The 24,280-nt window shown below is 41.1% G+C and overlaps 4 protein-coding genes across 11 annotated transcripts; 3 read left to right on the forward strand and 1 right to left on the reverse strand.

Moving 5' to 3' along the window:
- Window positions 1-31: 31 nt before the first annotated feature.
- Window positions 32-3,809, forward strand: rfc4 (replication factor C (activator 1) 4). The gene is made up of 11 exons (XM_010871958.3): window positions 32-246; window positions 479-595; window positions 788-866; window positions 968-1,047; window positions 1,234-1,353; window positions 1,511-1,654; window positions 2,616-2,736; window positions 2,855-2,980; window positions 3,105-3,185; window positions 3,296-3,409; window positions 3,493-3,809. The coding sequence occupies exons 2-11, from the start codon at window positions 483-485 to the stop codon at window positions 3,586-3,588; spliced, it is 1,074 nt and encodes a 357-aa protein (XP_010870260.1). The 5' UTR covers window positions 32-246; window positions 479-482; the 3' UTR covers window positions 3,589-3,809.
- LOC105011708 (putative nuclease HARBI1) lies at window positions 3,809-5,994 on the reverse strand. Of its 3 annotated transcripts, none has more exons than XM_013134969.3 (3): window positions 5,810-5,973; window positions 5,327-5,516; window positions 3,809-5,187 (listed from the first exon to the last, which is right to left on the reverse strand). In XM_013134969.3, the coding sequence occupies exons 2-3, from the start codon at window positions 5,498-5,500 to the stop codon at window positions 3,961-3,963; spliced, it is 1,401 nt and encodes a 466-aa protein (XP_012990423.2). In that variant the 5' UTR covers window positions 5,501-5,516; window positions 5,810-5,973; the 3' UTR covers window positions 3,809-3,960. The 3 variants fall into 3 exon arrangements, with proteins under 3 accessions (XP_012990423.2, XP_012990424.2, XP_019904585.2); XM_013134970.3 differs by having other exon boundaries at window positions 5,930-5,948; XM_020049026.2 differs by having other exon boundaries at window positions 5,327-5,994.
- A 1-nt stretch (window position 5,995) lies between these two features.
- LOC105011710 (fizzy-related protein homolog) lies at window positions 5,996-15,389 on the forward strand. Of its 4 annotated transcripts, none has more exons than XM_020049023.2 (14): window positions 5,996-6,315; window positions 7,242-7,453; window positions 7,661-7,789; window positions 8,221-8,284; window positions 8,369-8,499; window positions 8,580-8,662; window positions 8,761-8,944; window positions 9,217-9,282; window positions 9,406-9,508; window positions 9,613-9,797; window positions 11,545-11,778; window positions 11,871-11,975; window positions 14,124-14,216; window positions 14,727-15,389. In XM_020049023.2, exons 2-14 carry the CDS (start codon window positions 7,385-7,387, stop codon window positions 14,766-14,768), a joined length of 1,488 nt encoding a protein of 495 aa, XP_019904582.1. In that variant the 5' UTR covers window positions 5,996-6,315; window positions 7,242-7,384; the 3' UTR covers window positions 14,769-15,389. The 4 variants fall into 4 exon arrangements, with proteins under 4 accessions (XP_019904582.1, XP_019904583.1, XP_019904584.1 ...); XM_020049024.2 differs by having other exon boundaries at window positions 5,996-6,283; XM_020049025.2 differs by lacking the exon at window positions 5,996-6,315 and adding an exon at window positions 6,338-6,740.
- A 417-nt stretch (window positions 15,390-15,806) lies between these two features.
- On the forward strand, window positions 15,807-23,841 carry haus5 (HAUS augmin-like complex, subunit 5). Of its 3 annotated transcripts, none has more exons than XM_010871960.5 (20): window positions 15,807-16,107; window positions 16,236-16,365; window positions 16,543-16,605; window positions 16,688-16,720; window positions 17,976-18,000; window positions 18,134-18,266; window positions 19,536-19,695; window positions 19,816-19,906; window positions 19,990-20,081; window positions 20,170-20,224; window positions 20,309-20,436; window positions 20,543-20,621; window positions 20,725-20,873; window positions 21,167-21,329; window positions 21,479-21,559; window positions 22,374-22,519; window positions 22,625-22,721; window positions 22,831-22,969; window positions 23,147-23,279; window positions 23,384-23,841. In XM_010871960.5, exons 2-20 carry the CDS (start codon window positions 16,268-16,270, stop codon window positions 23,487-23,489), a joined length of 1,971 nt encoding a protein of 656 aa, XP_010870262.2. In that variant the 5' UTR covers window positions 15,807-16,107; window positions 16,236-16,267; the 3' UTR covers window positions 23,490-23,841. The 3 variants fall into 3 exon arrangements, with proteins under 3 accessions (XP_010870262.2, XP_010870261.2, XP_019904580.2); XM_010871959.4 differs by having other exon boundaries at window positions 16,264-16,365; XM_020049021.3 differs by having other exon boundaries at window positions 15,807-16,365.
- Window positions 23,842-24,280: the final 439 nt, after the last annotated feature.

A 24,280-nucleotide genomic window follows, 5' to 3' on the forward strand; every position in this document is an offset into this window, starting at 1 on the left:
TGAACTAGCCTGACTTGTTCATGAAGAGGAGACGAAGGGGCGTAGCGTTTCTGACTATTGAAACGCAACGGACGCTCAACTCACTGATTGGAGGAAACGGAATGTCGTAAGCGGAAGAAGGCTTTGTGTCCCTGCTGTCAGAGCGGGAAATCTACCTCGCATGTCAACAGTGAACTGCAGGAGTGCAAAACTATTTTATATAGCTACCTACATGTTATTGGTTCGGTGTAAGTGAAGAAACTTTAGGTAAGTTCATTCGTAATAGGAAATTTAGACTGTAAGCTAGCTACTAATAAGCTATTCTTGCTAACTGGTTATCAGCTAGCTAGCTGCCATTTGTGACATTATTGTCCGGTTGTCATTGTTTACTGTATGTAGCCAGCTAGCTTGTCAAAGGACTGTAAAACTTACAACAGTCAAGTATGGCTCATTGAGTAATGGACAGGTGTCTGTTCTCTAAATGCTGCTTTTATTGAAGAAACATGCAGGCGTTTTTGAAAGGAACATCTTCCCAAAGCACCAGACCTTTGAAAGAGAAAGGTGGTGGGACCAGTGGGGAGAAGAAGCAGAAGTCTGTTCCCTGGGTTGAAAAATAGTAAGTTATCAGTGGCTATACGCCCATGTAAGGAAAGATCAAATGTTTTTGCCGTTCTAACATAGAGAGAAAACTGAGTACTAAGATTCTGTTATTCATGGGCTAAAGTGTTGGTTGGTACGTTTTGTAAAAAAGAACATTTCAATAATTTGCACCACTATGCGCTGACGTGCATTTTTTGGCTATTTGCAGCAGACCAAAATGTATGGAAGAGGTGGCTTATCAAGAAGAGGTTGTTGCTGTGCTTAAGAGGACTATAGAGGGCGCTGATGTAAGTATTGATCCCAAGTATCCTACACCTAGTGTACTCATTTTTGTAGGTTTATACTCTCTGTCTGAGGTACTGTTAACCCAGGATATATTCGGTTGCAGCTCCCCAATCTGTTGTTCTATGGACCACCTGGAACAGGAAAGACCTCCACCATCCTGGCTGCTGCAAGGGAACTTTATGGGTGAGAGTGACAGGAAATGTACAGCCTTACACTACCATCTGGAGGGATAAAACCTCAATAAACATGCCTCCGTTGGTATATTCATTCATGCCATTTTGCCACAGACGCAAACACTGGCCAAGAGGATGTAAAGTTGTAAATTGCTTGTGCACATCAGTTAGTGTCCCTTTCCGTTCCTCTCCGCAGACCTGAGCTGTACCGTCAGAGAGTGCTGGAGCTGAATGCCTCTGATGAGAGAGGGATTCAGGTGGTGAGGGAGAAGGTCAAGAGATTTGCTCAGCTGACTGTAGCAGGACACCGCACAGAGTGAGTTCCAGTTTGATAGAGCCCCACCCCCTCAAACCCCAGTGGAACATTCCTAAAAGCTTAATCTACACAATGAGTGAATGTCATACATTGCACCTCCCTGATCCCAACTACTGTTATGCAAATAACACCCCTGTCCACTCTGTCTGTGTGACAGTGGGAAACCATGTCCGCCCTTTAAGATCATCATCCTGGATGAGGCTGATTCTATGACCAATGCTGCTCAGGCTGCTCTGAGACGCACCATGGAGAAGGAATCCAGGACCACCCGCTTCTGTCTCATCTGCAACTATGTCAGCCGGTGAGGGGGTTAATGATTCCACAAATCATTTTGGAATTTAATTTGTGATGACAGTTTTTGGAAACAACTCTGGAGACTTTTCTGCTGACACCTATTCAGAGTTGTAATATAATTTTTTCTACAACCAGTATTAAACCAAAGTTAATGGAATTCTTATGGTTTTTAATTTACTGAATATTTGGTAAACGGTGGGTACATTTTGTAAAAAAAGAAATCTCTAATAATTATTGGCAAAAGCTCTTAAGCTGGCATCTTCCTGACCTGGTTGGGGTCCCCTTAGAAGGAAAGGTCAATCCAAATCCTTACCAAGTTATTCTGAGTAATCACCTTTATCCTGTTGTGAAACATTTCTATCCTGATGGGAGTGGTCTATTCCAGGATGACAATCCCCTCATCCACAGGGCATGAGGGGTCACTGAATGTTTCGATGAGTATGGAAAATTATGTGATTCATATGATTTAGCCTGGCAGTCACCAGATGTCAACCCACTTGAACACCTTTGGTGATTTTGGACTGATGTGTTGGATAGTACTCTCCACCACCATCGTCAAAAAAACATAGGAGATAAAATATTTTGGAAGAATAGTGTCACATTCCTCCAATAGCGTTCCAGAGACTCATAGAATCTATGCCAAGGCACAATGAAGCTGTTCTGGTGGCTTGTGGTGACCCAACACCTTACTGAGACATGTTATGTTGGGTTTTCATTTGTCACCTGTCTATACACATAAATACAGATGTTTTACAGCTTTTTAATTCGGTTTTGACATTGAAATAATGATAAGGGCCTCAATGCCCTGTTGTAAATTACAATAAAATTATTGATAATTTCATTTCTGGTAGTTTTGCTGTTTACTTAGAATGCTTCCAGTTATATACCCTTTCTTGCAACACTACTCTTGTCAAAACATGCTGGCCTAAATGTGATCATTTAACTCCAATTAACTCTGTTATTTTCAGGATTATAGAACCCTTGACATCCAGATGCTCCAAATTCCGCTTCAAACCACTAGCCAATCAGGTCCAAGAAGAGCGCCTCCTGGATATTTGTACCAAGGAGAATTTGAAATACTCAAAAGAGGTATGTTAGTGATTGGTAACTGTCTGTCTCTGGAAATGAATTTTTACGAAGAATTGCACTGTTACATGCTGTATTTCTTCCCCCTACCCATTTCCCTTCCAATTTGGTTTTTCTGCAGGCAATTGCAGCGTTGGTTAAGGTTTCAGAGGGAGATCTGCGAAAAGCCATAACCTTTCTTCAAAGTGCAGCGCGGCTGAACACGGACAATGACATCACTGAGAGTGATGTAATTGAGATTGCAGGGGTGAGGGCTTTTACGGCATCATATTTTATAACAGTAATAGTTACAGGTTTTATGCACTGTGCAGTCTTTACAAAGGACAGCTAATTAACTTTGCTGTGTGGTGACTACGCTTACATCCTTTAAGGTAGTTCCCCCAAAGATGATTGACAATTTGCTGAAAATCTGTTACAAGGGCACATTTGAAAAACTTGAGATTTCTGTTCGGGTACGTATGTTTGCTTTCTGTTTCTGCTTCATCACATGGAGATCTATAATTACTCATTAGTATCACTCCTTTCAAGCAGACTAATCCCATGGACATTCTGTTATTTGCAGAACATGGTAGATGAGGGCTATGCCGCAACACAGATCATCAACCAGCTACACGAAGCTGTCATAGAGGAGGAGCTGAATGACAAGCAGAAGTCTGCCATAACAGAAAAGATGGCAGTAGGTGTTTTCAAAATCGTATTATTCTGTATCTTTTGAGAATGCCTAGAGTAGTGATTCATTGACTTTTCTGTATTTTACAGGAGGTCGACAAGTGTTTAGTGGACGGTGCCGATGAGTACCTGCAGATGCTAAGCCTGTGTTCAGTGATAATGCAGCAAGCCAGCCAGCCTAACTGACCACACATCCGTATTCACCATTGACTGTTCCTTTTCATAGATATCTTGACCAATTGCTTTATCCAATTCATTTTTGTATGTTTCAAGTGGATAGTAAAATGTTCATTGTTTTCTGTAAAAACTGTGCTAGTCATTCCGTGCAATTCAAGGGTCCGTTTTCTGGGAAAATTACTCATTTAGAATCTCTGGACTATCAGTCAGGAAACAAGAATGAAGCCATGTAATTTATTTTATACCCAAAAAAATGATACAGCCAACAACAGAACATAGAAAGTTTCAAAACAGATGAGTCCGTAACACACAATATACTGTACCGTGGTGCTTTTCAATGTATATCAAAAGTAGGATTTTGGCAGTAACAGATCAACACTGTCATTCAAGTGCAGTCAGTACGTTCACTGCCTGAGAGCACTCTGAGTGTGTGCCAGGGCGAGGGTCTGCCAGGTCCAGTGGCATCGTCGGTGGATGTGCACTGCCCTGCTGTTGTGATTCTGGTAGCTGATGAAAGTAGTCACATAGTAAAGACCTCACCACCTCGCCGTCAGAGTCATCCAGACATACTGGGGCTACATCAGAAGGTTGGGGAAGGCCTTGGCTCGTCTCTTCTAGCCACTTCTCCATGCAAGGATCACTATTTCTCTCACACATATTATGGAGAACGCAGCATGCTTGGGTCATTAAAGGGATGAGGGCAGCATGGCTGTTGTTGCGCTTTAAGCACAGCCAGCGGGCCTTCAGGCGACGGAACGTTCCCTCAATAGGAGTCCGTGCGTGGATTATTTTACCGTTGAATGCACGCTGCTGGGGCGTAAGTTGAGAGGACTCTGGGTAACATTTAAGCAGCCAGCTCTGCAAAGGGAAGGCTGCATCACCCAACAGCACATACCCCAGAGGTTGGCCCATGAGTTTACAAGGTGTTTGTGGCATCAGTCCCTTTTCTTTTGCCAATGTCCATAGTTCAGAGCCTTGCAGTAGGGCCCAGTCATCAGTGCTGCCTGGAAAGCCTACTCGGACATCCCAGAATTGACTGTGTCCATTCACAACTCCCTGCACAACCACGGAGGGCCATTCCTTGCTGTTCCAGCTGTCACTGGTCCGGCTTTGTGATTTCACAGAAATGTGAAGGGAATCGATGACACCCACACAATGAGGAAAACCCCAGAGTGTGTTGAACACTGTAGCCATTTCTTCCAGCTCCTGTTCATTTGGGTGATGAATGTAGAATGGCTTCAGCCTTGTTACAATGACATTGCATAGTTCTTGTATACACCTGACTACTGTGGCACTGCTTGTGCCAACTAGGTCACCGATAGAATGGTAGTCCAAGTTGGTGGCCAAACGTAATAGCAGTACTGCCACACATTTCTCCAGGGAGATATGATATGTAGGTATGCCTTTTATCAGTCTAAGTTTGTCATAGAGTTGGTAAAAAGTATCCTTGCTCAGATGGAATGTGTTGAGCCAATCTTGTGGTTGGAACTCCATCACAACCCTTTCCCACCAGTCTGATTTAATCTCAGCAAGTGAGTAAGGAGTCAAGGGTGATAAGGGTTTTGAGTGTATGGATGATCTTGAAGTTGAGTTTGATGCTGTCTGAAACTTAAAGACAAAGCATTAATAGGGTTTTGAATATTTTGTTTTCCAGGGCAACTGACGTTTGGTTTGACAAATTTGTCTTTGCATTTAAAATGTTGATGTTATGATGGGTTCTGACTTCACATCAATGTTTAGTACTTACTGTATGTAAACATCTCTTCATATTGTTTAGGATATACATCCTACGTCTGATATGCCGTTGAATTTCCATTTGCTTTTCCATGATTGTTTTTCTAATAGTCTCTCTACGTCTCATGGACAAAAACTTAAGCCTCGACCTCCGTTCCACAAGAGCTTTCTTCATAGAACTTTCCATGGCTCGATCGGGTTAGCTAGAATTGTAGATCCAACAAAGGTAGTAGCTAACTACATTAGCTATAGATTCAAACTAACAATGGGGACTAACTTCAGCAGTTTACAATTACAGTACATGAATACAAGAAAAATGTAGATCAGTACTTTTTCAAATACATTTCATAACATACAACAGTAGTTAATTACAGTACTGTACTGGCTAAATTCTGTCGATTGTAAGCAAAGTATAGTACATTATGGTACTGAGCTACCTGGATGCCTGCAGCTATCCAGTTTACGTTAGATACACAAGCACGACTGGGTAACTTACAAAATATCTAACGTGCGTTTTCAATTCGCTTGATTCTGCAAACTTAGATAAGGGTTTCTACCCCGATCTGAGAGAGTACAGGAACCAAGAAACCCCACTAGATGATAGCAGGCTATATACCAGTTAAAGACGCGTCCACTTTTTTTTATTTTTTTTGACCAGGTCAGCTCCATTCTCATGTCCCTGAGCCACATCTCTCACTGGCTATTTTTAACGGAAGGGGAGGGGGCAATTAGTAGAGTAGGTTCCTCTTGCTTCACAGTGCTGATCAGAAACAATTTGCCATCAAGATACTAGTGTTGATTTCACTGCTCTATTAACTACTGGTTCAGGTCGTTAATACGTCTAATTAAAGGACACTGGTGTATTGTACGACCAGTTAAAGATTAGAAGGTGTTGTGGCGCTTTTCCACTGCATGGTACCGGCTAGACTCAACTCGCCTCTATCCGCTTTGGGAGCTTTTCCACTGCATGGTACCAGCTCGCCTTTTCTGGATAGTGGTTTGGTAGGGGCTGTATTTTAAACATGTCACTCACTTGGAGCTACAGCATCCAAATTGGAGTACCTCCGTCTCATTCAAACAGGTTTTATGTTATGTACGCCCACTCGGATTGAAACGGAACTCAGATGTACTCTTTCGGGCCAATAAGCAGCGAGTGCTGCCTTGTTTAAAAATAAGTTTGGATCTTGCTCTCTCTCCTGATATCTATGGGGCAACTAACAGTGTGGGGTGTATTCATTCCCCTTTCACTGCACATCATTTCATTTAAAACAGTTTCTATTGGACAATTTCAGCTGTGTTTTTCTCCTTTGACAAAACAGGGAGGGACCTAGCTGAATCTGTCCAATAGATATGTTTGAAACGTTTTGTATAATTGAACAAATCCCAAGCGTAGGTTTTCCGTGTTTTTATTTGAAGAGCCTAGCTACGTAAGCATTTCCCATGATACATTGCAATTTTGTCAATAATATTGTATGCTAGCATTTACTTATTTAATTTGTAATATAATCTAGTTGCTTGTCTAGAGGAGTAAAAGTTTACCGCTGGGTTCGGTTTTTGATTATTTACCTCAGCATCCAAGGCAAGTAGTGTGGTATGTAAATGTACAGTATTTGGTTGAGCTTGTGTGCTGCAGTTTTTAGTTAGCTAGTTAGCTCGGGTGCTTAGCTAACGTTAACGATATACAGCAGTACAGTCAGTAGCCGAGATATTTTTTTTTACCAGTCTCTCTATTAGGAGTAGAAGCTAGCTAGTAATTTAGCAGCTGACGGGTCTCGCCAAAAGTAAACGTCCCGAATTACTAACTTGCTAACTATTTCTTTGGTTCAGTCATTGACGTTTACTAGAAAGTGTAACTAGATTACAAACTTATAGCACACTACCGGGCTGTCATGAAGTAGCTAGCCTAACGTTCGCGTATGTTTTCTTAGCTTTCGATCGAGGCCGAAACCCAAGCCAAGGGGGCTAGGAACGTACGGGGTACAGCTGTGGTCTGCTGCAGCCAGCGGAGTCAGAAAGGCAATACGTTTTCCGGACTGGATAGCTTCAAGTACTTTGACCCAAAGATTTCTCCATGGACCATGAGTATCAGAGTCGCCTGCTTCGGCAGATCAACATTCAGAACGAAAACACCAGCCCCATTGTGAGTATTTCTACTGTATCTATTCATTCTAATATAACCTCTTTGCTTTAAATAGTTTTTTCTTCCCAGGGTAACTAATGATTATAAACGGGAAGGTGCAATGGTACCCACCATACTATGTTTGAAAAAAAAAAAAAAGAAGTAATCTTTATTCTTTTACCTTTAATGATAATTTGATATCAGTCTTTTTTTTTTGACATTCTACAGAAACCGACAGAGGTGATGCGCAATTTGACGCCCAACAACTCCCCCATGTCCTCTCCAAGCAAGCATGGCGACAGGTTCATCCCATCCCGTGCCGGGGCCAACTGGAGTATCAACTTTCATAGGATCAATGTATGTCAAATAATAATGTATCCTCACAGCCCCCTTTCTGTAAAGGTTTGATGGGAATGGAGAAATTTAACCATTCTTTAATCCATAGACCATCCGTATCACTTATAGTTAGAAACATGTTTTTAAAGTTTACCTTTATATTGTTTATTAACATTGGAGAAAAACAAGCTGAGATTTTGGGTTTGGATGGAGCACAACAAACTAAGCTGATGATGCATTTATAAATATATAAATATATTTCAAGGGTCCAAAATGTATGTAGCAAATTGCCCCTGTAACTTAATATTATATGAATTATGACAACATTAGCTCAATTCTTTTGACACTTTAGCCTGCTCAGGGATTTTTATTTTACCCGGTAAGCAAATAGAAAACCAATTCTCATTTGCAGTGATGACTTGGATACTTAAAAATGTAATTTATCTTTGTAGGAGAATGACAAATCACCAAGTCAGAGTAGAAAAACAAAGGATGCGACAACCGATAGCAGCAAAGGTAAGAACCATGAAAAATTGTATTAAAAAGTCTTAACATGCAAGTTAGAATATAGTAACATGGGTACTTTTGGTTGTCTCTTAGCGGATGGGCTGGCTTACTCTGCTTTGTTGAAAAATGAGCTGCTCGGGGCTGGCATCGACAAAGTGCAGGACCCCCAGACAGAAGACAGGCGATTGCAACCCTCCACGCCGGAGAAGAGGAGTCTCTTCAGTGTATGAGTGCCTCCCAAATAGAACCTCTCATTGTTTTATGTAGCAATGAGCTAACCCAAATCCATTTCCTCTTTGTGCAGTACTCCCTTAGTGCCAAGAGGTCCACAATAGATGAGGACAATAACATCTCTCCCTACTCGCTGTCACCTGTCAGTAGCAAAAGGTGAATAAGGTGTTGTCTTGTTAAAGGAGTAGTGGCAAACTGTTATAACTTTGTATTACTTTGTATGTTTTTATTTAATTGATCCTCATTTTCTGCAGTCAAAAGTTGCTACGCTCACCCAGGAAGCTGACCCGTAAAATCTCCAAGATCCCATTCAAGGTCCTGGATGCTCCTGAACTACAGGATGATTTCTACCTCAACCTTGTTGACTGGTCTGCTCTAAATGTGTTGAGCGTTGGCTTAGGAACTTGTGTCTACCTCTGGAGTGCTTGTACCAGCCAGGTACTGCTTTTCTTCTAAGGAAATATATTATTTTAGTTGTCAATTTCCACCACAAACTAATATATAAACCAGCCCCTGCAAATGTGGGAGTTGTGGGGGATGGCCACATCTCAGAATCTTTACACTGTCAGCTAAGGGATTTAATCTATCAGCCTTTGGGTTACTGGTCAGATACTCTATCTGCTGCCCTAATCCATTTCATCATCCTGCTGGTACACATGGGTGTTTCTTCCTGTAGAAGTTCAGAGAAAAGCATTTATTCCTCTCATCAGGTGACTCGTCTGTGTGACCTGTCAGTAGAGGCTGATTCCGTTACATCCGTGGATTGGTCAGAAAGGGTGAGTTTAACTACGATTTAATTTGTTAGTTTCTAAATCCTTTGTCAGTTTTCACCATTTTCGAAACACTAACAGAATGTGGTCTTGTCTACCATTTGGTCTGCTAACTTGTTTTTGTTTCAGGGCAATCACGTGGCAGTGGGGACTCACAAAGGCTATGTCCAAATCTGGGATGCCGCAGCCGGCAAGAAACTCTCCACGTTAGAGGGACACACTGCTAGAGTTGGTGAGCACGCCCCTGGAAATCCCCTGTGATCTGCGTAGCATGCGCACTGTTTCCATTTGTCAGCTTCTTTCCCTTCCTTCATTCCCGCTTCCGATCCATCACAGGTGCGCTGGCCTGGAATGCCGACCAGTTGTCGTCAGGCAGCCGCGACCGCATGATCCTGCAGAGGGATGTTCGCACGCCGCCTCTCCAATCGGAGCGCCGGTTGCAAGGCCACCGGCAGGAGGTGTGCGGTCTGAAGTGGAGCACAGACCATCAGCTGCTCGCGTCCGGCGGCAACGACAATAAGGTATTCAGGCATGCACCATTATTCCGTGTCAACATCCATGTAGGGCAGACAGTACCGGCCAGTCACAATCTCGTTGTCTTTTTTGACTCCGCTATGGACCCCCCTAAATCAGACAGGACTATGATCACCAGATCAAAACGCGTACAAACCGATTCTGCTAATTAAGCAGTTGCACTGTTCTACGTCTACATCTGGATGGACGCATATACAATCTAGATCAGGGGTGGGCAATATTTTTCACTGGGGGGCCACACTGAAAATGCCAGAGAGCATCGTGGGCCAGATTACTTTTTTAACCAACATGCCTAAAAAACCCACAACATAGCTAACTCTGTTAACTTGCATATTATATTTATGCATATTTATTTTCCATGCAACACCGTTTTTCATCATCATCATCTTCCGCTTATCCGGGGCCGGGTCGCGGGGGCAGCAGTCTAAGCAGAGATGCCCAGACTTCCCTCTCCCCAGACACTTCCTCCGTTTTTCATAGTTGAACTTAATTTACTTAAACAATGTTTATTTTTTATTTTTATTATTTTGTTAACAACTGTTATTATGGCAGGCAAAGGCCTAAAAAGATCCCTTTTTAGGGTTGTTACTCAACAGAAATGTTGCAACACATATTTGCCTTAAAACTTAACTTCCAACTCAATTGAGTAAGCTACATACATACATAAGGTATAGTATATACCAGTTATATAGGTATAATAGTTATTAGGGCAGACATAAGTCTATGAAATCACTACTGAAGATTTTCACTCAAAGCAAATGTTGGTATAATGGACGTCATCTAACTTCATACAGTATATTTTCTGTACTACGTGCTTTTAACGACAGCGATTCCAGCAGCCCAGACCCAAGAAATCTACTTTTAGGGCTACTCACTCAATATGAACAGGAGATCCTCGTATGTGTGTTGACAAGTGAGGTGAAGTCAGGAGTCATTTCTGTTGAAGCAGTGTGCGGTTCTGTTGATCTGTTCATCAGTGAGGCTGCATCTGCGCTTGGACTTGTAGAATTTTAGCATCGGGTGACAATTTTTGTATTTCGCTGCATGCTTGCTCTGGAATTGCCTCTGCAAATTGTACTCTATGATGTTATCTTAACATATTAAGCAAGTTGCTTTACCTGCGACATCTGAAAATCAATATTTTCCTATCGATTATTTTTTAAATACCCTGCTTTCATTATCAACTTTTCTTAGGCTCATTTCCAGAGATCGCTAGCCATCAATTACGTATAGTACGTACAAATGATAACTTCCGCGCGTGGATTGTGGTGCTGGTCCCTACGTATCATAGCAACGCAAATACATTGTTTAAACTTAAAGTTATTTTAAATAAACAGTGTGATACTGCCATACTTATTACTGGGAGTACCACGGGACTTTTAATTTGAAAATAAATAAATATGCAACAGTAAATAAAGCAACGTAATCTGCGGACCTCGTCAGGTATTTTTTATTATTTTAATAGTTTTGGATGTATCACGGGCTGGATCCAGTCCGGGGGCCTCCATCTAGATGGAGCTGTAGTTGTAACTGTAAATTTACCTACAGGATACATCCTTTCGTCTCACCACCTAGTTTCTTGGACATAAATGTTCATTAATCTAAAAAAAATTGTAGCCTGTCTATGTTGTTTTTTTTTTTGTTTTTTTGCCACTAGCAGCACCAAGTAAAATTATTGGTATGTGGACATTTCCTTATCGTATTAAGGTGATTCTGACTTTGCGTCTCTCTCAGCTGCTCGTCTGGAACCACTCTAGTACGGCCCCGGTGCAGCAGTACAATGATCACCTGGCTGCAGTTAAAGCCATCGCCTGGTCCCCCCATCAGCATGGGCTGCTGGCATCCGGGGGCGGAACGGCTGACCGCTGTATCCGCTTTTGGAACACGCTCACCGCACAGCCACTGCAGTGCATGGACACCGGTTCGCAGGTCTGCAACCTGGCCTGGTCGAAGCATGCCAATGAACTGGTACGTTCTCCTCATGGTATACCCTGGGCACCACAATGTGAATTAACACTGGTATTGGTACTTGACGGTCTGTTGACACTCACTCCACTTAGGTCAGCACACACGGTTACTCCCAGAATCAGATCTTGGTGTGGAAATATCCGGCACTCACACAAGTAGCCAAGCTTACCGGCCATTCGTACAGAGTGCTGTACCTGGTGAGTTACAATGTTTCCCAAATGTACTTGTTTTACTGTATTACGTCGGTTGAGGGAACTGTTAAGTGGTCCGTTCCTGGTGTACTCTTTTCCTATGACAAATACAACTTGAACATTGAATGGTGTAATATATATTTATTCAAACCCCTATTTGACTAAACTTTACTGAGAACATTCTTGTTTACAGCAATGACCATAGAAGAATTTATGGTTAACTGCCTTGCTTGGGTACAGGGCCACATGTTTTTCCCTTTGCCGGCTTGGAGGTTTAATTTAGCAACTTTTCTGTTACTGAAAATTTGCTTAGAAAATTTGGTCATGAGAAAATCTGGTTTGGTTTTGTACCTAGCACCAGAGTAACGTGAATCTCTTACCTTTTAAAATGTGTCTTGATTAAACACATCAGTTTCTGCTTGCTTCTGACTAAATGAAGCCATCCCCTTTCAGCTCTCCATTTGTGTGTTGCGTGATGTGCTTCCCTGTCGTTTTCAACAGTGTCCCAAAGCTGAGGGAGTACCGAGCTGAGTGTCCCAAAGCTGAGGGGGTACCGAGCTGAGTGTCCCAAAGCTGAGGGGGTACCGAGCTGAGTGTCCCAAAGCTGAGGGGGTACCGAGCTGAGTGTCCCAAAGCTGAGGGGGTACCGAGCTGAGTGTCCCAAAGCTGAGGGGGTACCGAGCTGAGTGTCCCAAAGCTGAGGGGGTACCGAGCTGAGTGTCCCAAAGCTGAGGGGGTACCGAGCTGAGTGTCCCAAAGCTGAGGGGGTACCGAGCTGAGTGTCCCAAAGCTGAGGGGGTACCGAGCTGAGTGTCCCAAAGCTGAGGGGGTACCGAGCTGAGTGTCCCAAAGCTGAGGGGGTACCGAGCTGAGTGTCCCAAAGCTGAGGGGGTACCGAGCTGAGTGTCCCAAAGCTGAGGGGGTACCGAGCTGAGTGTCCCAAGGCACAGAAGCAGCAGCATCATGCTATGGTTCTTTCTAGCAGTGATAGGGGCTCTGTTTGAGATGGAAGGGACAAAGGACAGTTGAAAATATAAAGATATTTTGGTGCAAACCCAGCTGATCTCTGCAAGAAACCTGCAGTTTAAAAATAGTTTCACCTTTCAGCACAACAACAGTCCCAAGTACATAGCCAGATAAACAAAGAAATATCTTCCAGAAAGGACAATGTATGTACTGGAATGGCCCTGTCAGAGCCTGGACTTCAATCCAACTGAAGATCAGTTCCAAGGTCTTACGCTGTTATACTATTGTGCTGGGGGATTGGGTCAGTTCTCCTCCCCTCCTAAGTTCTCCTCCTCTACTATAAATCGTTGTTGATATGAGGAATGCATTTTCGGAATTTTTCCAGTCTCCTCCCGTTTTAAACTTTAGGAGGACATGAAGTCCAGGTCCACACCTGCAGAAGTACCTGGTTTGGGGGGCCCGTTGCTGTCCTTGTCCATCTGGTCATACTTCTGACCTAGTCTAAATTTAAATGGACTCTGGATTTATACCCAGATAAATGTATTAATTATTTCAATTGAACTCTTAATATCTCACACGGCACAGCCAGAAGAGGACTGGTCACACCTCTGAGCCTGGGTTCCCTCTAGGTTTCTTCCTAAAATTCGGCCTTCTTAGGGAGTTTTTCCTAGCCACTGAAATTCAACACTACTGTTGTTTGCTCCTTGGGGTTTAAGGCCATGTGTCTCTGTAAAATCACTTTTTGATAACTGCTGTTGTAAAAAGGGCTTTATAAATACATTTGATTGATTGATCTTTGAACTGCCTTGAAGAGGACTGAGCTTGAACTTTTTCATAAAAGAGTGGGATAAACTTGCAAAAAGTTGAGACCTATCCAAACTAACTGTTGTAATACAGTCAGTGTGATCCCACAAACTATTAGTTGGGGACAGTGCACACATGCAATTGACAGACTTAAATATTGTTGGTTATAATATATTAGCACATTTCTGACATGATTTGTCTGGATTTATGCCTTTTCATAACCAGGTGTTGCATTACAAGTGTACCAGAGGCAGCAGGCTAGATCGTTGGACCAACCTATGCCACATACTCCCAGTTGTAGCTTAAGGGGTCTTGTCACTGATGCGAATATTCCTGACCTAGCTTTTTCTAATGTTCTGATTTTCTGTCCCCTGCTGTATAAAGGCACTGTCTCCTGATGGTGAGGCTATTGTCACAGGTGCTGGAGATGAAACATTACGCTTCTGGAATGTGTTCAGTAAAACACGATCAACAAAGGTACTGGTTGGTTAGTTCATGTTTGTGTTAAGTATGTACACTAACATCTGACATGCATTTTATTTGAATATACAGACTAGTTTCTAGAGCATCAGCAATTGTGGGTTCGATTACAGGCTCAAAATGTCCAGAAACAAAACTTTCTTCTGAAACTTGTCAGTTTATTCTTGTTCTAAGAAATGAAAGCTATATAGATATTCTATTAAAAATGTAATACATTTCCAGTCATTTACAACATTAACAATGATTACCTTTCTGATCAAAATGTGATTTTCTTTCAAAAACAAGGACATTTCTAATAGACCCCGTGTGTGTGTGTGTGTGTGTGTGTGTGTGTGTGTGTGTGTGTGTGTGTGTGTGTGTGTGTGTGTGTGTGTGTGTGTGTGTGTGTGTGTGTGTGTGTGTGTGTGTGTGTGTGTGTGTGTGTGTGTGTGTGTGTGTGTGTGTACGCGCGTATGTATATTTTACAGTCTTGTTGCTCTGAGATTAACTTTATTTTTATTCTTCTAGGAGTCAGTATCTGTTTTGAACCTCTTTACCAGGATAAGATAACTGCAATTCAGGAATTGACTTTGATCGGGTGTCTGGAATTTCTCATGACAATTAACACAATGCAAAGAGGATGACCCAACATCGACATGGCGTCTTGTCATGAAGGATGGAGAGGGGAAAAACGTTACTTTGTCAATCCTTTGCTCTGAAACAAGTTTATCTGGACTTTTTTCAGAATGGAAGTGTCCTCCATGTCTCTTTGTTTTTTGCAATTTCAGTACTGTTCAATCTACAGTTATGTTTTTTTGTATGTTGCTTTTTTGTATTTTATCATGTCTGTGTCAAAGGTGCTTTAAAGTTCAATGGATCTAAAATTCAAGTGTTTGTACGCTCAGGTCTTATTTATTTACTGTTTGAAATTATGTATTTTAATGTTTTATATAGGCTGGTGCAAGTTGTATAATAGGACAATGATTGCAGATGTTTTGAAAAAAGGGCTTACCATTTGGAATAGAGGGGGGGGGGGGAAACAAGTGCATGTGTTTTAGCACTATGTTCAATACAGTATGGTTAATGAAACATGTTGTCAGTTGTAATGTAAGGAGAACACTCAATTATTTCAACTCAAGCAAGATAGAACAACAGTTAAAAATAGTAATAAAAAAAAATTGTTTTCCCTTCTACACCGCGGTTTTTAACTATAATTTTGTGGCGATTTGTTTGGAACTTTTGTAGAACAAATGTTTTTTAACTTCTATTATAACTTCAGTTTTGTGCTGAATTTGTAATATGTTGTTTATGTGTTTAATATGTAGAAGAGAATCACTATATAATTACTTAGTCATTAAATTCCAAGTTTTAAAGCCAGGATCTTTGATATGGGGCACAAGTATAACCTGGTAAACAATGTCGAGCATCCGTTCAGGCTCGACGGCGCCACTTATGCAAACAGTGGTGTATTATCCCGGAACGCATTATTAAGTAGGCTACTTCTGATTTGCAACAGGGTTTATTGCAATTCCAATTCCGTCTTCATTGACCAGTGTGATTTCAGCCTATTCATTTGTAATTATTTTCTTTCATATGTACAGCAAATTGCTTGACCTTGTAGAAGATTGGGTTTAGACAAGCAGCTTATGTTATATCATTTCCTTTTATTGTAGGGTTTGGACAGGCAAGCCAAATGTGATTCCTTTTTCTTTATAAAAAATGATATTTTTATAGAAATACATGATCAAATCTTAAATATATGTTGTTAGGTTGACACTGACGGTCATGTTAGAGGTTGTAGTTTTTCCTTTTCGGAAACGACATCATACGTCACCTGATGAGTCTTTGCTCCCAACAGAGCGGGAAGTTTAACGAGCAGAAAAATCATAACAAACGACCAATTGCACAAGTAAGACAACTGACGTTTATGATCTGATATAGTTAAAAACATTTTCTATTAGACTTACAGACCTGACAAACTTACATGTATTAGCTGTTATTCGTTCTTTGCTAATACAAGAGTCTACCCGGATACAGCTAACGTTGACTCGGTTTATTCGGGTAGGAGGATGGGGGACAGGGCCCTGCTGCGGGAACTGAAGCGTTGGGCGACTGAGGAATTTAATCTACCTGCCCAAAGTCTCCCGAACGACAACTACTTTAAAACGTAGGTAACGTCAATAGTAAAAGTATTATTTACACGTTCGGCCGGTTTTGTTGAGCTAACCTGGCTATCTTTCGTGTTTTCTGTTTCGTAAAGAATGAAACGTTAGCGAACTATAGCTAGTTACCTAATTGTCCCAGCAGTGAGTTCACACGTATAATGTGTTTTGTTTTTGTTTAGGTTATGTGTTGGGCCAGGTGCCTCCATCTGGAGATATGTTATAGAACATATTTTCAATCAGAGGTGGGTATGCAGATTTTTCCTAGTGTTCATCTCAAATTATGTTTATTCTTCCAGTATCTTCACCTCTGTTCTTTCTCTGCAGGAATGTAAGGGTTATGCGTGGAAATCTCCAATGGTATCCTTTGTTTATATTCTCTTGTTTACCGAGTTATTTACGGTAACCTACAATTATTCGAAAATTTGGTAAAGAGCAAAAAAGTCTCCAAAATACTTTTATTGATTGCATTATGAAATAAATCTAACCTTTAATTAAGGAAAAATAACAAAGTAAGTTATCTTTAATCCTTGTAATATCTCTTCAGATTCATTGTGGACTCTTGTCTTGTTCACCCCACCTGTTTTCAATGAGCTGTAGGCCAGGGGATTGGGATGGCCATTGACAAAGCCTAATTCTGTAGTCAGTGAGTCATTTTTGTGTGTAGATCCAACAACCTAGTTGTAGTCTGTCAGAAAGAGCAAGATTTTGCTTTAAAATATCCTGGTACTTCTGTCCATGATGCCTTGCATCCTAAAAAAATTCCCTGGGACTTTGGAACCAAACCAGCCCCACATCATCACAAATCCACCACCATATTTCACAATGCGGTCTTGGTTTTCAGCATTGCCATCCCTCTTTACATATCAAACCCACTTCTGATGTTGAAGAAAAATAACATTGAACCTGGCTCCAGTTAAAAGTTCTTGTGATGTTTGACAAACTCCAGGCACTGACGTTTATGTCTTGATGAGAGTTGAAGGTTTCTGCTGCCAATACATCCGATTAGCTTATTGGCATGGATGGGATGTCGAACTAGTTTTTTTTTGCCATTTGTGTCAATGCATAATTATACCCAAGTAAAACAGGAAATCATGACAAATGACTCAGAACCAACTTTAAAAAAAGATATCAATGGGTAGGTGCTTTTACATTTGGTCCATGAGAATTTCTAAGGGTGCCAACAATCCTGACCTGTGTCTTTGAGTTAAATACCTATGTATTGATTAAGATTTTTTTGACAGAAATCTACACCCAGTCTTTACCTAAATCAAAGGTTACATTTCTATCACATTATGCTGTAAGATCAGACTGATTAACTATATACAGCTCTGGAAAAAAGTCAAAAAGGAAGGTTTTGAGTGAGGAACAGAAGTGTTAAAATTCAGCGACAACTGGAAATTGAACACTTCTGTTCCTCACTCAAAGCTTTCCTATTCAACTTTTGTGGAAAGGAAAAAGTTGTAGTGGTCTCTTAATTTTTTATGGAGCGATATATATCCTTTATAGCACATCTTAACCAATAATTGTGGAGAGTAATGTACATCTGGTTTCATTTCATTGTCTCTGTTATGTTCAGTTGCACAAGACTTTCCTTAACATTGTGATGTCTCAGGTACAAAGTACTGGAAAATAAGAAGGTAAAAACAAAGATCTTCAAAACAGTTCTCAATATAATTTAATATAGCTTTGATATCACATTTTGAAAACCCAATTTCTGTTAGGTTTTCTCTATGAACATTCTTTCACATTATTCTGTGTATCTGTGTGTAGTTGAATCAGGTCACGGGGCAGAGTGAAGATGCAAGGCGACTGGAGCTTCAGGAGCAGATAGAGGAGCTGAGAGCAGAACTAAACCACCTTGACTCTCAAATCAAGGGAACTGAAGCACAGCTAGCTACTGAGGGTGAGCCGTTTACCCATCATAGTGATTCTATTTAATTTAAATGCAACATGCTAAAATGGGCGGCAGATTCCCAAGTGGTCAGGATGGTTTTAATAAAAGTAAAAAGCCAGTACTTTCTGTGGGGTTCAAGCCGTTATGGTGGAAATGCAGGGAGAATGTAGTAAGGAATAGGAGCGCATACTGGTCATTAGCTAATTTTAATTGTGTCATTAATAGGGACACTGCAATTCTCTGTACTGAGCTAATTTTACACACCCGCTCCTTCCTACAGCCTAGCCTGAGAGAAAGCATTCCTTCTCTCACTTTTTTAATACTACTTGTTTTTTGTAAGCATCAAGTGTCCCATTAGCAGTCACTCTACATTCAATTTAAACTTTTATTTTTTGTAGTATAGGCTTTACTGTAATGGATTACTGTGCAGGGGTTAAAATACTTTCCTTTGGGGTTATTTCCATCAATTTTGGATGAACTGTTTAGAAATATCAGTGTTTTTTTTTTTTTTTACATATTCTCCCTATTTAAAAATCAACAGTTTAATATGTTAATATGATAAAGCACTGGTTAGCTCAGCAGTGACACACCCTGTCACTCTACAGTGGATGTCCAAAGAATGCGCTACATTATGAAGAAAAACACCTAACAGAACTGTCCGAGGCAGGCATGGATGTGTCAGCCACTGCTATTCGTAGAACACTTCAACTCAAACTACTAGTTGCTGGACTGCAAGGTGCAAACACACTATTTAGCTCTACAGAGTTCTGGAAATAGTTTTTATGGACAGATGCTCCAAATATGAACATGTCCCAGACTGATGGTAAGAGGGAAGGGAAGATACCCAGCATCTGGTGATATCTGTGGTTCACAGACTTTAGACAGTCATTGGCTGCAAAGAAAAAGCAAACGTACTAAGTGTACAACACTTTTTAAAGATTATGTTCATTTGTCAAATTACTTTTAGTCCTCTAAAAAAAGGTATGTGTAAGGACTATGTGTATAACGCAAAAAAAAAGAAGCTATTATTCCTACATTTTATGGATGTAAATACCTTCAAATTTAAGCTCTTAGTCGTTGTTTAGTTTTAAATCCAATGTGCCGGAGTACAGAGCCAAACCAACAAAACTTGAGTCTCTTTCCGAATTCTTACGAGCTGCACTGTATATGTGGTTGGTTGTTTTAGGTGTGTTATCCCAGCCCAACTACACCTATGACATAGATGATATCCACTTTTCCCCTTGACATATTGTGCTGTATCGTTTCTGTATTGGTTAGAGGAGTCCATTAACCGGAGCTGGGAGATGGTGGAGGAGAATGAACGCCGAAAGCTGCTTTTACAAGCTTTTAAACAACACTGCCTGAAGGAACGCCACTCTCTATCAGAGGACACTTGCAAAATTATTGGCCATTCCCAGGCCTTGGAACAGCTGTCTAGGTGTGCTTGCTTGAGCCTGCCATTGTCATTTCTTGGCACACATTTACATGCACTTCATGGCTCAAGCCCAAATCCATTATTTAATTATTATAATGTTTTTGTATTGTACATTTGTTGTAGGAAGGAAGAGATGGAGTTGGTGTTTAAAAAGGAAACCTCAAATAGCAGCAGAGAGGATCTCAACCCAATTGGAGCAGAGCCTATGGTTCTGGTAAGTGATTTTATTTTAGAGCTGGGAAAACTGATGCTTGTGTTGTACAATATTCATCTTTCTTTTGCATTTGGCCTCCGTAGCGCAATGTCAGAGAGCTGTGTGACGAAAGACTGCTCTTCTTCCAGTCTTTACAAGAGACTGAGCTAAGGATGACATCATCCACCGCTACACCGTAAGAATGATCCAAATCTTTATGAACAGAAACTGTAGTCTGTAGTGCACTTACACTGATAAATCTGCAACTGTTTTGGTTTCTTCAGCTTGAATCGTGAACAGAGACAAACGGTGTATCAGCATTGGTTAAGTGCTGTGGAGGTAAGTTGCACCCTATGTTTTTATGTAGTGCGAAATGTTTCAAATTTGTTGTTTACTGAAAAAAAAAATTTGTCACCTCATCAGGACCTGTTGCAACGCCATCCTCCAAACCAAGTGCTGTCAGCTTTGCAGTACCTGGCCTCGGGGCAGGAAATGGCGTTGGAGGAGAAGCTCTCTTCTTTGGATGTGACTCGCGATGTAACGGCATTAAGGTTAATTAGTTAAATGTGAATGAAAATTAGCTGGGATTAATCTGGAATTCTAGGAACATATTTCTAGGGAATCTGGAATTCTAGCAACATATTTTTGTTGTTTCAGGTTCCGCTGTGAGAGCAATCGCCTGCTGGACATCTCCAAACAGGAGGAAGAGCTGCCGCCCGTTAAGAATCTTCTACAGGTGCGTTTCACACATTTCATTTCATATCAAAGTACCATGATGGGTAAAGACCTTGCATAAAATACAACAGTATTGCCATTGGTTACTGTGTGGGGTCTTGTAGTCAGCCTGGGAAGAGGTGGAGCAGAGTCTGGTGGACCTGGCTCAGACACGCTCACGAACTCGGCAGCTCAAGGACCAGCTTCAGGCCAAACAGGAAGAGGCAAAGGTGGAGCTGCTTGGTAGGGAATCTCCGATTGAAGGCCTGGCACAGTAAGTCTGTGCACTGAAGCGGCTTCGTCCGCAACATTTTGTATTTAATAAACCTGCTCAGTTTCTAAAGTTCTCAGCATAGTGGTTTGACTTTTGGTCCAGGAGCTGAAAGGCTATTTGTTGAAATGCACAATAGGACAGGGTTGAAAAGTCTGTTGAGCAAAGCACTTAGACCAAATTGCCCATGACCATGCCCTGGATAAGAGTGTCTGCTGAATGACTAAAGTGTAGTCTCCCAATTTTGTGTACCTCTCTTACCTGGTTTAAATCATACTTTTTTCCATGGTTGCCAGGTCAGTGTTGGAGCTGGAGATAAGGTGTGTGATCGAGGCAGCAGAGAGAGACTGCCTGCGGGACCAGTGTGTTCAAATGGAGCAGCAGGCCAGGGACCGACAGGAGGGCCTGCGCAACCTGCGGAGACAATGGCAAAGCATCATGGAATTTAGACGGCTTGTGGTGAGAAAATGTGCCACCTGGCAACCCAAAAAGTGTATTGGTACACGCACAACACCAGAGCTCTTTACCGTCAAAAGCACAGCCTTTCTCCACTTACCAAACGTTAACTAAAGCGATGTTAAATAGTTTTGCCATATTTCTCTTGAAAGGACATGAGGCAGGAACAAATAAGAGGTCTCATCAAGGGAAACTCGACAGCTAAGACTGAACTGACTCGCACACACAAGGAGGTAAGCCACCGCTATATGCGGCTGTTGAATGTAATGGATTCAGAGAAACAGCTGCCATCTAACTCAGCAATCTGCACGCCCGCCCACCTGAGGATCTCTCCTTTACAACCAGCTGGTCCTGTGTTTGAGGACAGAAAACAGTGCAACATATGTATAATCAAGAACCAAGTGATTTGATTGTAAAAGCATGGCAATTTTTTATTTATTAGATGTTGAGTTATGCAGGGTGACAACAGTAATACTGGTTGGTCTAGGCAGAACAGGTTATTGGTGGTCGCCACTCTGCTCCAAAACCCTTTTTATATTAATTTATGTATGTAAATACCTGCACGTTGTATATGCAAATGAGGCACATTCTTTTTTTAGCCTTAAAACAAAGTTAATAAAAAGACTGTTCTACAGTATATTTTAAATAGTGTTTTAAAATGCACAAGGAGTAGCAGTGCCCCAGGGATATTACTTGTAGAATAGCGGTTAGGACTGTTTGGCCATATTCAGCCAACTTAGCCACTTGATCCTTGGATGCTCGATGTGACAGCCTCTTGCATCTCTCCCATGCAGAGGGGTTGAATTCAAAGGGTTGGTAACATTTTGGTTGGACCTTGATGGCAATTGATAATTTAAAATAATGATTTTATTACAGATTCTTTCCTATTTCATAAAATACAGAATACCTACCAAAATATTTTTTTGTCGATGCCAGTAAATGTTCTGTGTGCTGTAATTAAATTAGCATCTAAATGATAAAAAATAAGGTCCATCTTTCGCATTACTTAAACTATAACTTTGCCTTTCCTCTCCGGTCTGACCCCAGATTAGAGAGTTTGTTCAGGAAAAACTCTGCCCCCAGTTTGGCAATGTTCTTTCAGCAGCCAATGGCCTTCGCAACTCTGTGTCCCAGGAGGCCAAACAGTTTGGAAACGTGTCACTAGTGACACTTGACCGCAGGATTGTTGAAGGGTAAGAGCTTCTTATTTGCCTGTGTTAGGTGGTTGAGGTGTTGTTTTTATCAGTCATTGGTGTAGCTAAGTCAAACTGACATTTTTCAACTGCTGTATATTTCAGCAAGCAGAGAATTCCAGCGGCATGGTTGTCTATCCATCGCCTACATTCCTCGCCATTCCATAACCTCTGTCAAAGTCTGGATTTCCCAGTGTACAAGGTCAGTCCTTACAGATTATTCCATGATTCATTAAAATGCACCTTGAGATGTCCTGATCATTCTATCAACCTTTTAAATATTCTATATTTTATCTTTGTCTTTCTGTCAGGCCCCTGAGAAACTGTACTCACAAGCTCTTTCCCAGCATTTGGATCTTCGTTTTTTGCGTCGTTTGCTGCAGTTGCACTCCTCCTCTTTAGCAAATACAGAAAAGCAGAGAGAACTACTACCTGCACCTGATCAACAAGGTAAGGATGTTGCATGGAATTACCAGGTGTAAACTAAGAAATGGAATGGGTAAATATCATCCAGTCAGATTCCAATTAAACTCTATCACTACTATCTTAGCTGGCTAACCAAAAGCAGATTATGCCATTTTAAATCTTGATATTTTGGATATCTCCTTCTTTTCCATTTTTCTTTAGCCCTCCTGCAGCGTGTCCTGGAGGAAGACCAGGAGATGCTTCAGTCTTTGTTGCCCAGGGTTCGGGAGCTCACCCAGAGATGCTCAAAGGGCCTTTCCTATGGGAACCAGGTTAAGACTGGCATTTGTCATTGGTAAGTAGGAAACACTCAAACAAAGGTATCAAACTCATATTGGACCTCTGTTTTTCAGAAGCTAAATTATTAACAATTAACATGATTCTCCTTCTGATGTTTAGGTGGGATCAGCCTGCTCAGTTTGTTCTGCCTGAAAAGCGTATAGGGGGACTAACTTTTCAACAATGGTTACAAAGGTGGAAATTTGCAGCCAGTGGGCTTCCTTGAAAATACAGAAGACTGAAGTGCAAAGCTTTTTGTACCCAGATTGATTTTAGATCTATTCATTTGAAGATGTTTCTTTATATTAGTTCTAAAACTGCAGGACTCCCACTAACATTAATTTACAATATTGTTTGTTTCCACACACAATGCTATTCAATGTGTGCCAAGTAATTTGCTTTTGTCTTTATGCCATTAAATTAACTTTTCCTGCACGTTTGTCGGAATGAGCTTAATGGTTAACATCAACCAAGACAGTTTTATTAGCAGTTACCCCCAATCATCAAAACATAGACATGCTTTTTTTTGTTTTTTGTTAGAGCAATATATTCTAAATAAATGTCATTCCATAAATAAGACCGCTTGTTTTAAATGTGTGCTGTTATTTCTATGAATAATGTTATGCGTTATCGTAATAGACTATTAGTTCTACTCAAGACTTATTCCTGAATTTTGTTTTTTGATCTCCTGTGTGATTTGCATTGTTTGACCTATTTCATGTCACGCCCTTCCCTTTACTCATGGTTGATCATCATGGATTATTGGGAATCACATTGTTTAGGATGGTCATATCTCCAACTTGGGAATTGGATGCATTAACATTAAAGAAAATAGGCAAATTTTATATGCAACGTGGACATACTACTCTACAAATGTGACTTTTCTTCTGGGTAAGGTGTGAAAACTGAACAAGGGCTATACTGTTGTAGTAGACGAGGATGTACAACAATCTCAGTTCCTGAAGGCGTCTCCACCCCTTTCTTCATGCGTCTGCGCATTGCACATATCGCTGGTCA

This window comes from Esox lucius, chromosome 8 (assembly GCF_011004845.1).
Source record: "Esox lucius isolate fEsoLuc1 chromosome 8, fEsoLuc1.pri, whole genome shotgun sequence".
Lineage (NCBI taxonomy): Eukaryota > Metazoa > Chordata > Actinopteri > Esociformes > Esocidae > Esox > Esox lucius.

Excerpts from the sequence above, each read along its gene's own strand:
- rfc4 (XM_010871958.3), top strand. The coding sequence starts at position 483 with ATGCAGGCGTTTTTGAAAGGAACATCTTCCCAAAGCACCAGACCTTTG. Across the intron at positions 596-787 it reads GTTCCCTGGGTTGAAAAATA|CAGACCAAAATGTATGGAAG; the intron begins GTAAGTTATCAG and ends GGCTATTTGCAG. Across the intron at positions 1,354-1,510 it reads GTAGCAGGACACCGCACAGA|TGGGAAACCATGTCCGCCCT; the intron begins GTGAGTTCCAGT and ends TCTGTGTGACAG.
- LOC105011708 (XM_020049026.2), bottom strand. The coding sequence starts at position 5,500 with ATGGAAAGTTCTATGAAGAAAGCTCTTGTGGAACGGAGGTCGAGGCTT. Across the intron at positions 5,188-5,326 it reads TGAAGAGATGTTTACATACA|TTTCAGACAGCATCAAACTC; the intron begins GTAAGTACTAAA and ends TTTGTCTTTAAG.
- LOC105011710 (XM_020049023.2), top strand. The coding sequence starts at position 7,385 with ATGGACCATGAGTATCAGAGTCGCCTGCTTCGGCAGATCAACATTCAG. Across the intron at positions 8,285-8,368 it reads GACAACCGATAGCAGCAAAG|CGGATGGGCTGGCTTACTCT; the intron begins GTAAGAACCATG and ends GTTGTCTCTTAG. Across the intron at positions 9,798-11,544 it reads CCGGCGGCAACGACAATAAG|CTGCTCGTCTGGAACCACTC; the intron begins GTATTCAGGCAT and ends CGTCTCTCTCAG.
- haus5 (XM_020049021.3), top strand. The coding sequence starts at position 16,268 with ATGGGGGACAGGGCCCTGCTGCGGGAACTGAAGCGTTGGGCGACTGAG. Across the intron at positions 20,622-20,724 it reads CCGTTAAGAATCTTCTACAG|TCAGCCTGGGAAGAGGTGGA; the intron begins GTGCGTTTCACA and ends GGGGTCTTGTAG. Across the intron at positions 21,330-21,478 it reads TGGAATTTAGACGGCTTGTG|GACATGAGGCAGGAACAAAT; the intron begins GTGAGAAAATGT and ends TTCTCTTGAAAG.